Here is a 16,528-nt window from a genome sequence, read left to right as displayed (position 1 = left end):
CCACCATGGCACCTCAAGGTATACTAGTGAGTCTCTGCTTAAACCCATTTACCATTTGACCTTGATGTATCAATTTTCATATACTAAGTACATCAGAAAATCATACTTACCCTGCATTCCTCATCCAGCAAATCTAGAATGCCCAGTTTAGATTCTATAAGATTAATGCAAGGCTGATTATCATAAAAATCTATGAGTGTCCATGGAATTTGTTCTTTCATATATTCCTCTTGTTCTAATTTGAATACATGCTGAAATGAAAAAGAAAAAACTGGCATTACTGCATCATTGTCATAAATAATGTTAGTCAAGAAACATTTATAAAAGGATACCAACATAATTTGAGATAGTCAATGGCTTCTAGCAACAATCTTGGAGAAACACGATTTACATGCAGAGAACAAAATAAGAAAGCAAATATAAACCACAGACAGTAAAACCTCAGCAATATAGGATTTTCGGCAAACAAGAAAATCTAAGTATGTGAATACTTAAATAGCTGATAAATATGGCAGTCTTTTTGATTTTTTGATATATATCCCAAACTGCACTATATAATTTTTGGTCCCTTAAATTATTGCACAGTGTTGCTGACCACATGGGCACAGAAATGCCTTAGCTGGCCTTGAACAACTATGCAGAGAGGATGCCCTCCAGACTACTGAAACATTCTGGGTGATGCTTACATCACAACAAAGTAATTCTCTTAAGAGACTGTGGTGTTGGAAGTTCATGTGCCTCAGAATTAGATTAACAGTTGGTCTTTTGTGTCTGCCTTGATTATCCTCCATAGTCAGGGAATCTACGGCTTACTTTTCTGGCTTCTACATCCAAATCTGCAAGCAGCTGCAACCACTACGAATCCATTGCTATTTCTGCTACATGCTTCTCATCTCCATTGAGAAGCAATGGCTGAAGCATTTAGCAGAAATATGTATTGACTGCCTATCCTATGCCAGTCACCGCAAACCATTAGCAAAACAGACATGGGCTCTGCCCTCATGGACTTCGAAGACTAGTGGGAGAAACAGAAATCAAGTAATCACAAGAAATATAATTACAAATTGTAATAATGTTCCAGAGGAAAATAATGGCGAGCTATGAGAGCAGGAGTCCTTATCCAGTTTGGATACAGGGTGGCAAGGGAAGGCTTCCTTGAGGAAGGGCTGCGTGATCTGAGTTCTTCAGTGAAAGGTAAGTTAAGTTGGTCCAGGAGGGAAGGGCAATCCAACCACTGCTGCAGCTCCTGCTTCAAGCTGCACAGCCAATGAAACCAACCCATAAATTCTAGTCTCTACAGATGCTAATGACCTCTACTCATTTGTTCTTGGAGGGTTCTACTTTCTTTCTTGCCTCCTTTGTCACCTTGGTTCATCTCACACATCTTGCAACTTTTCTGGGAAGATAAGCCGTCTGTGGCTATTACCAGACAACATATATTTCCTAGAACCCAAAACCCCATGAAACTTAGGGGTTACCAAGATTTCTGATGCTTAACTCTCCTCACGCACCTGGAACTTTTCCACTTTATTCTACACTTATTATAATGCTGCTCTTGGCTCAATTACAGCATTTATAGTCTAACCAGCTGCAAAAGCTTGTTAAAAAAAAACAACAACAACCAAACCTGTCATCCATATGAATATTTATGTCATGTTAATTAGAAAGCAAATTTCTTCTGTTCTTTTGATTAATGAGAAGGCAAATAGGGCACCATGTGCCAGCAAGATGCCCTGTCTGATGGTACCAATAATTTCCAAAACAATGAGCCCTATCTTTTTTTTAATTCATTAATTTACATGCAGTGCAGTTTCCACATTGACAACAAAAACACTGCTCCAAACTTTAGAGCCTGTTTCTCATACAAGTCTCTATGTTTAGTTTGGCAAAATCCATGGGGCCTCAAAAATTTTCGATTCTCAATCACCAAAATGACAGGTGGGCATGAGGTTCAATATGGCAAGATATCCTTGGTGGATAAGGTAATGCCTCCAAGCACTAAACCTGCCAATCACCATGTTTCTCCTGCCCACTGCCCTACCCACAGCCCCTGCTGAGGGAGCAGCCCTAAGCACCAAATTCTTTACTGTGAGAACCCATGCTCCTAGTCACAGCTAGTCAAGTGCCAGAGATCTCTGATGAACGAATGAACTGGGTTAATCAAATTCTCTTTCTCAGGTATAAGAACTAGGAAAGAGGCAATTAACAGTGGAAGCTGATGCTGAAAGAAGTCAAGATGAATGAGAGTTAAACAGGTTAAGAGGATGGGAGCATTCCAACCACTGTTTGGTTCACAGGAAGTGTGAGGTGAGTGAGGAAGCAGAAACCTTGACAAAATATATACGGAACAGAAGAAAAATATATGCCATCTGATAAGAGGGATTGGAGCAGTTGTGCAGAGAGAGGCTAAGATGCAGTGTGTGTGTGTGTGTGTGTGTGTGTGAGAGAGAGAGAGAGAGAGAGAGAGAGAGAGAGAGGAGAAACAGATGGATAGAAACAGAAAGAGGGAAAGAGAAAGGAGAGAGTCAGAAACACACATGCGGAGACATGAGGTCCTTGAGAAATAAACAAATTAGCCAGTGCTTAATAAGGCTGGCACTGGTCCCTTATACTTCCAGTCACCTTGTGCCAAAATATACTGGGAAAGAACAGAAGGCTGTGCCATTGATTAAAATATTAAGAAACTCAGGAAAACCTTGAGAAAAAATAAAGCTCAATTTAGTCTCTGATAGGTTTTTATTAATGTTCCTTATGCAGAGATGCAAAATACGCCAGTCATATTCTTGTAGAAACAGTCATAAGCCTAAGATTTTAAGATCACCTCTACATTATTTCACTGTACTAAGTAGCTTAATTTGCTAAATAAAGGTGGTCCAAATTTTTATCAAAGTACATGCAATATTTTTTGAAAATCAAATCGTTTAAAGGTTTTATGATGACAAGCAACAATCCTGTGACCTATTCCCCCCACAACCCCAGTCTCATCCCCTGGAAGTGACCATTTTTAACTCCCTCAGCTATTTCTTCTGATATTTACCTCTAAAGAATATGCTTACCAGCTATTTTTTTAATTTATTCATTTGAAACATTATCTATTGATTTCTTGATATATATGTAGAAAAGAGAATACGTCCTGGCTTTCTTGTTCTGACCACTCGCTAATACAGTAAGTAATAGTTAAGATAGTCATAACTCCACATATAGTTAGCCTCAGGAACGACCAACTGAAGGATATCCCTGGGATCAAAGTTTTACACCCCCTATATTACTACTTAACACACTTTCGGCTTCCCTCTCTCAATTTATTTGGATCAAGTTTTCACTATTCTCAGACAGCAATCCAAGGATGACCTTGAATCCAATCTGGACCATAAACATCTTTCCAAGGTTGCAGCATTTACTAATCCTAAATTCCTCAGCAGTTTAGCTGTTTTAAACCATAGATAATAATTGTAATTCACAACTTCATTTCTGGAACCAAACTTTAAACACATACTAGGAATTCGAGAGAATAATTTTTGGTAGAATATTATTCAAGCAAGAAAATTCTTACCATATTGAATTGTTGCTGTAGTTTTTCATTTGCATAATTTATGCAGAACTGCTCAAAACTATTTATCTCAAATGTTTCAAATCTGTAAAACCAAAAGTAATATGGGAGGAGGAGAAAAAGGAACAAATAACTTTAAAAAAATATTCAAAATGTGAAAATCAGAAAGAAAGAAATAGGAAATTCCCCAACACTGTGAAATTTTCTTTCCACATCAGTGAAGATAAATAAGGGTTTGTAACTCAGTAACATGAAATATGTACCCAGGAGATAAGCATCAGCCAGGTGGCAGAGAGATTTTTTAAAGGCTGCAGCCTACGGATGTGTCTAACAGTATATGCTTTGGACAGCATATTCATCCTCAAGTAGGGAATAATCAGAATTACGATAAAGCCATTGCTCTTGTCAGGTCACAGATGCACAGTGTCTATATACACATAGAAAGGAACGGGGAACAGAAATTTCATACACTCTTTTGAAAAACTGAACCAGATAATGAAACATGCATCGTAAAGTGCAAATGTACAGGAAGGGTTTTAACATTAAAGAAAGGTACCCAGAGAAGGCAAACTAGCAAATGAAATTAGACTTTTAAAAATTCTCTTCTAATTTTCCCTTCTCCTCACCAGTAGGAAACATAATCAAATACCCACTTAGAGTTACTAGATAGTCTCTAGAAAGAAACGGTCAGACCACTAAGCCAAATACACTTACCCATAAATGTCCAGCACACCGATAAAAGAGTGCTGTTTGACAGCAGAATGGAGAACCTGATTGACATGATCTACAATCCAGTTAAAGAGCTTGGCATAGATGTGCTTGGCCAATGCATCACGGGCATTCGTGGCCTGCAGCTTGGAGATGGGCTTGATGTATGTCTCCGTGGCAGTAGCCAGCTTCCGATGGCAGAGCCAGTGACACATCTCCTCAAAGTCCACAGCCATGAGGTCACAGAAGATGCTGAGAGGTTCATGCTTGGGCTGCCAAAAGAATGGGTTATTTTCTAGGACCAGATCAATTAAGCAAAAATTTACTAAAAAATACTAAAAAGAGGTAACAATTAAAACCCAGCAATTTCTTTGTTATAACAAACACCAAGATCACTTGAAGCTGATTAGTGATAATCACAATCATCCATCAAACCAGCATCTAGGCAGCATTTTGTAATCTCTTCTAGGGCTCATTTTTAAAATTACCTCTTCCTTTGTTTCCTGAGAGTACTTGTTTGGATTTCTCTTCAGGCACATTCATTCATTCAGTCAGTCAGTCAGAAAGTGAGTCAGCTTGTCTACAAATGTTTAATGAGCGTCTATTATATGCCAGCAAACAAAAACAGACATGTACACTGTCCTCCTAGAACTTACAGTCACTAGGGGAAATAGGTGTTAACTAAATGATTGCTCCTTAAAATTAAAATTACTACAAAGGAGGACACTATACTAAGATGCCATGTGAAAGGAGAATGCCCTATTGATGGAGGCAGGAGACAGGGCCTTGAGAAATGGAGCTGAGATATGAAGGATGAGAGGGTGTTAACTTGGTGAAAGGGTCTTCCAAGATGAGGGGACATCTGGTATAAAAGTCCTGTGGTGGGAGGGAAACCAAAGATGTGAGGGATTGAAGCTGAGTGAGGGAGAAAATGTATGAGATGAAGCCAGAGGCTATACTATGGCTGGTCTTTCCGCTAAGAGCAATGGGGGCCCGTGGCGGGTGGGGTACTGAAGGGTTATAAACAGACAACCTGATGGTTATTTGGGTGACTTCTTAGACTAGAATCTCTAATCTAAGCATCCCCTGTATCACCTACAGGGATCCCTGTATTTCCTACAGCTGTCTTCCATAGGCTTTGCATGAGTAGGCATTCAATAAATACTTGTTTAATTTAACCCATGTTAATGCACTGTATTTTTCAACATCTTCACTCACACGTTTCAACTGCATCTGATAACATTCCTGGGGAATAGGTAGGGTGAACACTGTTATCTCTAATTTAAAAATGAGGAAATAAGATCCAAGAGAACAGTTTGTTACACAACCAGGGACTTCCCTGGTGGTCCAGTGGCTAAGGCTCCATGCTCCCAATGCAGGAGGCTCAGGTTCGATCCCTAGTCAGGGAACTAGACCCCACATGCGGCAACTAAGAGTTCGCTTGCCGCAAGTACAGATACCACATGCCACAACTAAGACGTGGCACAGCCAAATAAATAAATATTTTTTTAAAAAATCACACAACAAGTTTATGTCAGAATTACCATTAGAACCTGGGTCTACTGACACCCTCATCCCCTGACCCTTCCCACTGAAGCAGTCCCTTCCTTCTTTCATCTCCCCTCCTCCCAAGTAATCACTTCAGATACAAATCAGCACCATTACCAACAACATGGATCAACTCCCTTAAATAAGCAGCTTATTTCATTCATTTACATATATGAATGGTGTGACATCATTTAAAAGCAGATCAGCACTCTCTAAACATTCTATTTGAATGGCATTACCATATTGTTCTATTAGATCAACGTTGTTAACTGTTTTGTTCAAATTTTCTATAACTTAACTAATTTGGGGACTTCTTTACCTATCAATAATTTAGAGAAGTCAGTAATATCCCACTATGATAGATTTGTCTTTTTTTTTTCTTTAACATCTTTATTAGACTATAATTGCTTTACAATGGTGTGTCAGTTTCTGCTTTATAACAAAGTTAATCAGCTATACATAAACACATGTCCCCATATCTCTTCCCTCTTGCATCTCCCTCCACCCCACCCTCCCTATCCCACCCCTCTAGGTGGTCACAAAGCACCGAGCTGATCTCCCTGTGCTATGCAGGGATGTGGCATCTATATACAATGGAATATTACTCAGCCATAAAAAGGAACGAAACTGAGTTATTTGCAGTGAAGTGGATGGACCTAGAGACTGTCATACAGAGAGAAGTAAGTCAGAAAGAGAAAAACAAATACCGTACACTAACACATATATATGGAATCTAAAAAAACAAAAAACAAAAAAAGAGAAAATGGTCAGAAGAACCTAGGGGTAAGACAGGAATAAAGATGCAGACCTACTAGAGAATGGACTTGAGGATACGGGGAGGGGGAAGGGTAAGCTGGGACAAAGTGAGAGACTGACATGGACATATATACACTACCAAACGTAAAATAGATAGGTAGTGGGAAGCAGCTGCATAGCACAGGGTGATCAGCTCAGTGCTTTGTGACCACCTAGAGGGGTGGGATAAGGAGGGTGGGAGGGAGGGAGATGCAAGAGGGAAGAAATATGGGGACATATGTATATGTATAACTGATTCACTTTGTTATAAAGCAGAAACTGACACACCATTGTAAAGCAATTATACTCTAATAAAGATGTTAAGAAAAAAAAATAATAATAATGATAGTGAAGATGATCCAGGACCTCGGAAAAAGAATGGAGGCAAAGATCGAGAAGATGCAAGAAATGTTTAACAAAGACCTAGAATAATTAAAGAACAAACAAACAGAGATGAACAATACAAGAACTGAAATGAAAACTACACTAGAAGGAATCAATAGCAGAATAACTGAGGCAGAAGAACGGATAAGTGACCTGGAGGACAGAATGGTGGAATTCACTGCTGCAGAACAGAATCAAGAAAAAAGAATGAAAAGAAATGAAGACAGCCTAAGAGACCTATGGGATAACATTAAACGCAACAACATTCGCATTATAGGGGTCCCAAAAGGGGAAGAGAGAGAGAAAGGACCTGAGAAAATATTTGAAGAGATTATAGTCAAAAATTTCCCTAACATGGGAAAGGAAATAGCCACCCAAGTCCAGGAAGCACAGAGAGTCCCATACAGGATAAACCCAAGGAGAAACATGCCGAGACACATAGTAATCAAATTGGCAAAAATTAAAGACAAAGAAAAATTATGGAAAGCAGCAAGGGAAAACCGACAAATAACATACAAGGGAACTCCCATAAGGTTAACAGCTGATTTCTCAGCAGAAACTCTACAAGCCAGAATGGAGTGGCATGACATATTTAAAGTGATGAAAGGGAAGAAACTACAACCAACATTACTCTACCCAGCAAGGATCTCATTCAGATTCGATGGAGAAATCAAAAGCTTTACAGACAAGCAAAAGCTAAGAGAATTCATCAACCACCAAACCAGCTCTACAACAAATGCTAAAGGAACTTCTCTAAGTGGAAAACACAAGAGAAGAAAAGGACCTACAAAAACAAACACAAAACAATTAAGAAAATGGTAATAGGAACATACATATTGATAATTACCTTAAACGTGAATGGATTAAATGCTCCAACCAAAAGACACAGGCTTGCTGAATGGATACATAAACAAGACCCATATATATGCTGTCTACAAGAGACCCACTTCAGACCTAGGGACACATACAGACTGAAAGTGAGGGGATGGAAAAAGATATTCCATGCAAACGTAAATCAAAAGAAAGGTGGAGTAGCGATACTCATATCAGATAAAACAGACTTTAAAATAAAGAATGTTACAAGAGACAGGGAAGGACACTACATAATGATCAAGGGATCAATCCAAGAAGAAGATATAACAATTATAAATATATATGCACCCAACATAGGAGCACCTCAATACATAAGGCAACTGCTAACAGCTATAAAAGAGGAAATCGACAGTAACACAATAATACTGGGGGACTTTAACACCTCACTTACACTGATGGACAGATCATCCAAAATGAAAATAAGGAAAAAGAAGCTTTAAATGACACAATAGACCAGATAGATTTAATTGATATTTATAGGACATTCCATCCAAAAACGGCAGATTACACGTTCTTCTCAAGTGCGCACGGAACATTCTCCAGGATTGATCACATCTTGGGTCACTAGTCAAGCCTCAGTAAATTTAAGAAAACTGAAATCACATCAAGCATCTTTTCTGACCACAACGCTATGAGATTACAAATCAATTACACGGAAAAGAACGTCAAAAACACAAACATGTGGAGGCTAAACAATACTTTACTAAATAACCAAGAGATCACTGAAGAATTCAAAGAGGAAATCAAAAAATACCTAGAGACAAATGACAACGAAAACACGACGATCCAAAACGTATGGGATGCAGCAAAAGCAGTTCTAAGAGGGAAGTTTATAGCAATACAATCCTAACTCAAGAAACAACAATCTCAAGTAAACAATCTAACCTTACACCTAAAGGAACTAGAGAAAGAACAACAAACAAAACCCAAAGTTAGCAGAAGGAAAGAAATCATAAAGATCAGAGCAGAAATAAATGAAATAGAAACAAAGCAAACTATAGCAAAGATTAATAAAACTAAAAGCTGGTTCTTTGAGAAGATAAACAAAATTGATAAACCATTAGCCAGACTCATCAAGAAAAAGAGGAAGAGGACTCAAATCAATAAAATTAGAAATGAAAAAGGAGAAGTCACAACAGACACCGCAGAAATACAAAGCATCCTAAGAGACTACTATAAGCAACTCTATGCCAATAAAATGGACAACCTGGAAGAAATGGACAAATTCTTAGAAAGGTATAACCTTCCAAGACTGAACCAGGAAGAAACAGAAAATATGAACAGACAATCACAAGTAATGAAATTGAAATTGTGATTAAAAATCTTCCAACAGGGCTTCCCTGGTGGCACAGTGGTTGAGAGTCTGCCTGCCAATGCAGGGGACATGGGTTTGAGCCCTGGTCTGGGAGGATCCCACATGCCACGGAGCGGCTGGGCCCGTGAGCCACAATTACTGAGCCTGCGCGTCTGGAGCCTGTGCTCCGCAACAAGATAGGCCGCGATAATGAGAGGCCCGCGCACCACGATGAAGAGTGGCCCCCACTTGCTGCAACTAGAGAAAGCCCTTGCACAGAAATGAAGGCCCAACACAGCCATAAATAAATAAATAAATAAATAAACTCAAAGTTAAAAAAAAAAAAATCTTCCAACAAACAAAAGTCCAGGACCAGATGGCTTCAAAGGTGAATTCTATCAGACATTTAGAGAAGAGCTAACACCCATCCTTCCCAAACTCTTCCAAAAAATTGTGGAGGAAGGAACACTCCCAAACTCATTCTACGAGGCCACCATCACCCTGATACCAAAACCAGACAAAGATACTACAAAAAAAGAAAATTACAGACCAATATCACTGATGAATATAGATGCAAAAATCCTCAACAAAACACTAGCAAACAGAATCCAACAACACATTAAAAGGATCACACACCATGATCAAGTGGGATTTATCCCAGGGATGCAAGGATTCTTCAGTATACACAAATAAATCAATGTGATAAACCATATTAACAAATTGACGAATAAAAACCATATGATCATCTCAATAGATGCAGAGAAAGCTTTCAACAAAATTCAACACCCATTTATGATAAAAACCCTGCAGAAAGTAGCCATAGCGGGAAACTACCTCAACATAATAAAGCCCATCTATGACAAACCCACAGCCAACATCATTCTCAATGGTGAAAAACTGAAAGCATTTCCTCTATGATCAGGAACAAGACATAGATGTCCACTCTCACCACTATTATTCAACATAGTTCTGGAAGTCCTAGCCATGGCAATCAGAGAAGAAAAAGAAATAAAAGGAATACAAATTGGAAAAGAAGATGTAAAACTGTCACTGTTTGCAGATGACATGATACTATACATAGAGAAAAAGATGCCACCAGAAAACTACTAGAGCTAATCAATGAATTTGGTAAAGTTGCAGGATACAAAATTAGTGCACAGAAATCTCTTGCATTCCTATACACTAATGATGAAAAATATGAAAGAGAAATTAAGGAAACACTCCCATTTGTAACAAAAAGAATAGAATACATAGGAATAAACCTACCTAGGGAGACAAAAGACCTGTATGCAGAAAATTATAAGACACTGATGAAAGAAATTAAAGATGATACCAACAGATGGAGAGATATACCATGTTCTTGGATTGGAAGAATCAATATTGTGAAAATGACTATACTACCCAAAGCGATCTACAGATTCAGTGCAATCCCCATCAAATTACCAATGACGTTTTTTACAGAACTAGAACAAAAAATCTTAAAATTTGTATGGAGACACAAAAGACCCCGAATAGGCAATGCGGTCTTGAGGAAAAAAAACAGAGCTGGAGGAATCAGGCTCCCGGACTTCAGACTGTACTACAAAGCTACAGTAATCAAGATAATATGGTACTGGCACAAAAACAGAAATATAGATCAATGTAACAGGATAGAAAGCCCAGAGGTACACCCACGCACCTATGGTCAACTAATCTATGACAAAGGAGGCAAGGATATACAATGGAGAAAAGACAGTCTCTTCAATAAGTGGTGCTGGGAAAACTGGACAGCTACATGTAAAAGAATGAAATTAGAACACTCCCTAATACCATACACAAAAATAAACTCAAAATGGATCAGAGATCTAAATCTAAGACCAGACACTATAAACTCTTAGAGGAAAACATAGGAAGAACACTCTTTGACATAAATTACAGCAAGATCTTTTTTGGTCCACCTCCTAGAGTAATGGAAATAAAAACAAAAATAAACAAATGGGACCTAATGAAACTTAAAAGTTTTTGCACAGCAAAGGAAACTACAAACAAGACCAAAAGACAACCCTCAGAATGGGAGAAAATATTTGCAAACGAATCAACGGAGAAAGGATTAATCTCCAAAATATACAAACAGCTCACGCAGCTCAATATTAAAAAAACAAACAACCCAATCCAAAATTGGGCAGAAGACCTAAATAGACATTTCTCCAAAGAAGACAAACAGATGGCCAAGAAGCACATGAAAAGCTGCTCAACATCACTAATTATTAGATAAATGCAAATCAAATCTACAATGAGGTATCACCTCACACCAGTTAGAATGGGCATCATCAAAAAATCTACAAACAACAAATGCTGGAGAGGGTGTGGGGAAAAGGGAACCCTCTTGCACAGTTGGTGGGAATGTAAATTGATACAGCTACAATGGAGAACAGTTCCTTAAAAAACTAAAAATAGAATTACCATATGACCCAGCAATCCCACTACTGGGCATATACCCTGAGAAAACCATAATTCAAAAAGACACATGTACCCCAATGTTCATTGCAGCTCTATTTACAATAGCCAGGACATGGAAGCAACCTAAATGCCCATTGACAGATGAATGGATAAAGAAGATGTGGTACATATATACAAGGGAATATTACTCAGTCATAAAAAGGAACGAAATTGGGTCATTTGTAGAGATGTGGATGGATCTAGAGACTGTCATACAGAGTGAAGTAAGTCAGAAAGAGGAAAACAAATATCATATGTTAACGCATATATGTGGAACCTAGAAAAATGGTACAGATGAACCAGTTTGCAAGGCAGAAATTGAGACACAGATGCAGAGAACAAACGTATGGACACCAAGGGGGGAAAGTGGCAGGGGGGTGGAGGGGGGGTGGTATGATGAATTGGGAGATTGGGATTGACATGTATACAGTGATATGTATAAAATTGATGACTAATAAGGACCTGCCGTATAAAAAAATAAATAAAATTAAATTAAAAAAAGAATACATAATGACTGTATCTCCAGTATTGCTTTTGGTCTCAAAGTCTGTTTTGTCCAGTATCAATATAGGTCTGCCAGTTTTTTTCTAGCTATTATGGTGTGTGTTTTCTAAACCTTTTATTTTTGAACTATCTGTACCCTTATGTTTTAGGAATGTGTCTTTCAAAAGTACATACCTGAATTCTAAAACCAGTCTGACAATCCATATTAGCTGAAACATTGGTTCATTTATAATTATTTCTACCTTATTTTGTGCCTTTACTTGTCCCACCTTTTCTAAAATTTTCTCTCCCTCTCTTGCTATGTTTGGATTATTTTTTTCAGTTAATTTTTCTCTCTACTAGTTTGAAAGGTTTACCTTCTGTTTCCATTTTTATGATAGAAGCATTAAGTTACATTAGTTAAAGGGGGGAAGGAGGGGCTGGTGATTCACTTTATTTTTTTTGAACTTTTTATTTTGAACTAATTTCAGACTAACAGAAAAGTTGCAAGAAGAGTACTAAGAATTCCCTTTACCCAGATTCCCTAAATATTAGTATTTTACCGAGTTTGCTTGCATCATTCTCTTTCTTTCTCACTCTTTCATGTACATATACATACATGTTATTTTTTCAGAACCTTTTGAGAGCATGTTACAAACATGATGCCCTTTTGGTTCTAAATATTTCACTGTGCATTTCCTAAAATCCAAAGTCATTATCTTATATAACTATAGTATAGTGAGTAAAATCAGGAAATCAGCCATGATACAACCCTATTACCTAGCCTGGCAGATCTAATTCAAACTTTGCTGATTGACCTAATAATGTCCTCTGGGGGCGGGCTGGGGGGGGCCACATTTCTATGGTCCAGGATCCAATCTAGCTTTATACACTGAATTTAGTCATCTTGTTTCATTAATCACCTTTAATTTGAATAGCTCTTCACTCTTTATTTTTGTCTTTTGAGAACTTGACATTTTAGAAGAACAGTATGTCCCTCAGTTTGGGTCTGTATGATGTTGCCTCAGATTCGGGCCATGCCTTTTCGGCAGGAATGTGATGAAGTGACGTGGCACCCTCCTCAGGGTGCTGCATCAGAACTCGTGTGATGCTGACTGGTTGCTTGGTTAAGGGAATATCTGCCAGGTTTCTCCACTACCTTTCCCTCTGTAATGAATAAGTATTTTGTGGCCCAATACACTAGTCATTATTATTATTCTTTTAATTAATCAAATTTTATCTACATTTGCCCATACTTTACTAGTTTATTTTTTTATTTTTAAAAATTTATTTATTCATTTATTTATTTTTGGCTGCGTTGGGTCTTCACTGCTACGTGTGGGCCCTCTCCAGTTGTGGCAAGCCGAGGCCACTCCCTGCCATGGTGCGTGGGCCTCTCATTGTGGTGGCCTCTCCCGTTGCGGAACATGGGCTCTAGGTGCACGGGCTTCAGTAGTTGTGGCTCATGGGCCTAGCTGCTCCGCGGCATGTGGGATCTTCCCGGACCAGGGCTCGAACCTCTGTCCCCTGCATTGGCAGGCAGATTCCCAACCACTGCGCCACCAGGGAAGCCCTTTACTAGTTTATTGATTCACCATTTCTTCTGGAATTTTAGATCTTGTATCTGGGATCCCTTTCCTTCTGCCTAAACTATGTCTTTTAATATTTCCTTTAGTGAGGGCCTATTGGTGACAAATTCTCACAATTTTCTATTTGTCTGAAAACACCTCTGTTTTTTTCCTCACTGTAGAAAGATATCTTTACTGGATATACAGTTCTAAGTTAGGAGTTATTTACTCTGGAACACTGATGATAGTCCACTGTTTTCTGGCTCCTATTACTGCAGTTGGGAAGTGAGCTATCAGTTTAATTGCTACTTCAAGAGTAGTATGTCTTATCTCTCTCCTGTTTTAAGATTGTTCTCTTCGCCTGTGGTAGCATTACGGTGTGCCTAGGTGTGGATTTCTTTTTATTTATCCTAACTGGGATTTTTTTGGCCTTTCCAAATCTGTGGTGTAGTGTCATTTTCACAAGTTCTGAAATTTGTTAGTAATTACCTCTTCAAACATTATGTCTGCCTTATTCTCTTCTTTCTCTCCCTTAGGAATTCTCATTATATTAAAATTAGATTTTATTACTCCATCCTTCGTCTCTTTTAACTATTGTTAAGGGCTCCAGCTGTGGGGCCCATCTTGCATTTTGGACCATTTCTTCACTTCTGTCTTCCAGCTCATCACTTCCCTACTCAGTTGTGTCAAATATGCTGTTAATTTCTTTCTGCATTATTAGTAGGTTTGACTCTGCTCTCTGTTGTTTCACCTAGCTCTATTTTGTTTTATCATGGGATTTGAGATTTTTGACTGTGAGCCAATATTTCTTGTAACTTTTCTTCTGGGACTCTGTTGAGTCCTGGATTGAAGGTGGATTTGCATTTGTTTCTGTCAGGCATCCAGGGCACTACCAATCCAGGACCAATTTAAACTAAGTTTTGTGTATGCAGCTTTTGAGGACCATCCAGGAACTATGAAATCAGACTGAGAAGTATGTGTGAGGGTCAGTTCATTGTTATAAATTTTTAGGGAACTATGTTTTCCCCCTCCAATTAGCTTTGAGACTTGCTTTTTCTTTGTACTCTTGGAGAGTGTGGTGAGCAAGTTCCTCATTTAGGGTCTCAGCTTTAGCCAGAAGTTTCCCTTCCTGTTCCCATGTTTATACGAGTCCTGGGCTTTGTTTTTTTGTCTTTTGCACCCCACTTGGCTATGAAAACCAAAGTTCAATGTCACTGGGTTCAGCAAATGCCCTCCAGGTGAGTCTTAGCTTCAGGATTCTGCTTCATTCTCTGAGTTCCTGTTTTCACTCAGTTTATGGCCTCTGAGAAGTTCTTATGTATTTATTAAAAATATTTAAAAATATAATTTATCCAGCATGAAGCTCAATCAGAGCAACCAGTCCAAAACTGCTAGAAAAGAAAGTCTCTTTCATTTTACAGATGAGGAAACTGAGGTTCAGAAAAGCTAAGCAACTCACCCCAAAACACAGAGTGAGTAAATAGTAAAGTTGGGATTGAACCCAGGCAGAGACACTGAAACATGTATTTCAAAACTAAAGTCTAATTTACCCAAATTTAAGTCACATGAATTAATCTACATGTAGATTTGCAAATATCACCTTGGGTGCCTGAAGAGTGAAACATAAATCTCAAAATTGTTTCCTATTATAATCCTTGAGGGAGCAGGATGGAAAAAGAATTATATTAAAACTGCCTCCATTTTAATAAAGTTAAAAATACCTAATAAATATATACTGTATATGTACGTGTGTGATCTTTGATGGTGGTGATCAGAAAATACCGCAAATCACAAATGCCCAATGAGAACAATCTGAGACTGTCAGGTTTTGTTACAGTTTAAAAAAACGAACTGAATTTTAATTCTCAGTGTGTAGTTACCACTATGTGCAGAAGAATATGTAAATCATAGTGAAGACGCCCTATCTCCCCAGCCATCTAATTCTTCTTCCCAGGAGTAACCACTTTTAACAGTTTCTTCAGTAACTTTTAAACCATACTACATTTCCACAGCTGAGGAGACAAATGAACTTACCAATTCTGCTATGTGAGCCATGGGCCAAATGAGCCCTTCTCTCTAGTCTCACCAATCCAGCTTTCACATCTAATATTTCCCACTGCTGTTTATACGGCTCAGACATATATCCAAGTTCTCTCTTCCCCTCCCTCCGCAGCCCGCCCCCACCCCAATCACTGTGCACCAGGGATCTGAATCCACATTTCTTTGTTTACAATTCAGGATTCTACTCTGCATAGTGTATCTGTCTGATAATTACCTCTCTGATAGTTACTAATTAGTTAATAGGGAGACATCAAACACATTGTTTCCATAAAGAATCAACAAACTAAAATATAAATCAACTGTCTTCACACGAAGCTTGCTCTGAACTTACAGGGATTGTGCAGCTGTCTGAATCTCGAGACGTAAATCCAACATTGCCTAAGTGAAGGATGCCAGCAAGTATTCGGAAAATTCCCATCTGATAAGATTCACTAATTCCTGAAACAACAGAGTAAATGAACAAGTGATAAATTTCAGAACAGGAACTAAACAATTATAGCAGACAATTTTAAGCCCATCTTTAACTCTTGAATAATGCCAGATGTTGTACACATTATAATGTGTCATAGTTAACAACACTTTCATCTTTGTTGACATTAACACATAATGCGCTTTAGCATTATGGTTGAGAGCATGGGCTGTGGAATGAGACAGACCTCAGCTTGAGGCCTGGCTCTGCTCCTGACCTGACATCTCACATTGGCAGGTAACTTCACCCTTCTATCCTTCTGTTTTCTCATTTGAGATACAGGGACAACAGGGACTATCTCAAAGGGAGTTTGTAAA

General features: G+C 38.4%; 1 protein-coding gene across 5 annotated transcripts in view; it reads right to left on the bottom strand.

The window, feature by feature from the left end:
- Window positions 1–16,528, bottom strand: part of MYO5A (myosin VA) — a 206,466-nt gene that overhangs the window by 85,808 nt on the left and 104,130 nt on the right. For all 5 annotated transcript variants that reach the window (XM_057542127.1, XM_007194894.2, XM_057542129.1 and 2 more), the window contains exons 9-12: window positions 16,074–16,180; window positions 4,265–4,530; window positions 3,554–3,635; window positions 111–251 (exon numbers count right to left, since the gene is read on the bottom strand). In XM_057542127.1, coding sequence (XP_057398110.1) covers window positions 111–251; window positions 3,554–3,635; window positions 4,265–4,530; window positions 16,074–16,180 — 596 coding nt within the window. The remainder of the gene's footprint in view (window positions 1–110; window positions 252–3,553; window positions 3,636–4,264; window positions 4,531–16,073; window positions 16,181–16,528) is intronic.

The sequence above is a fragment of the Balaenoptera acutorostrata genome, chromosome 3 (assembly GCF_949987535.1).
Source record: "Balaenoptera acutorostrata chromosome 3, mBalAcu1.1, whole genome shotgun sequence".
Classification (NCBI taxonomy): Eukaryota; Metazoa; Chordata; class Mammalia; order Artiodactyla; family Balaenopteridae; genus Balaenoptera; species Balaenoptera acutorostrata.
This window is presented reverse-complemented; position numbering and strand designations above follow the sequence as displayed.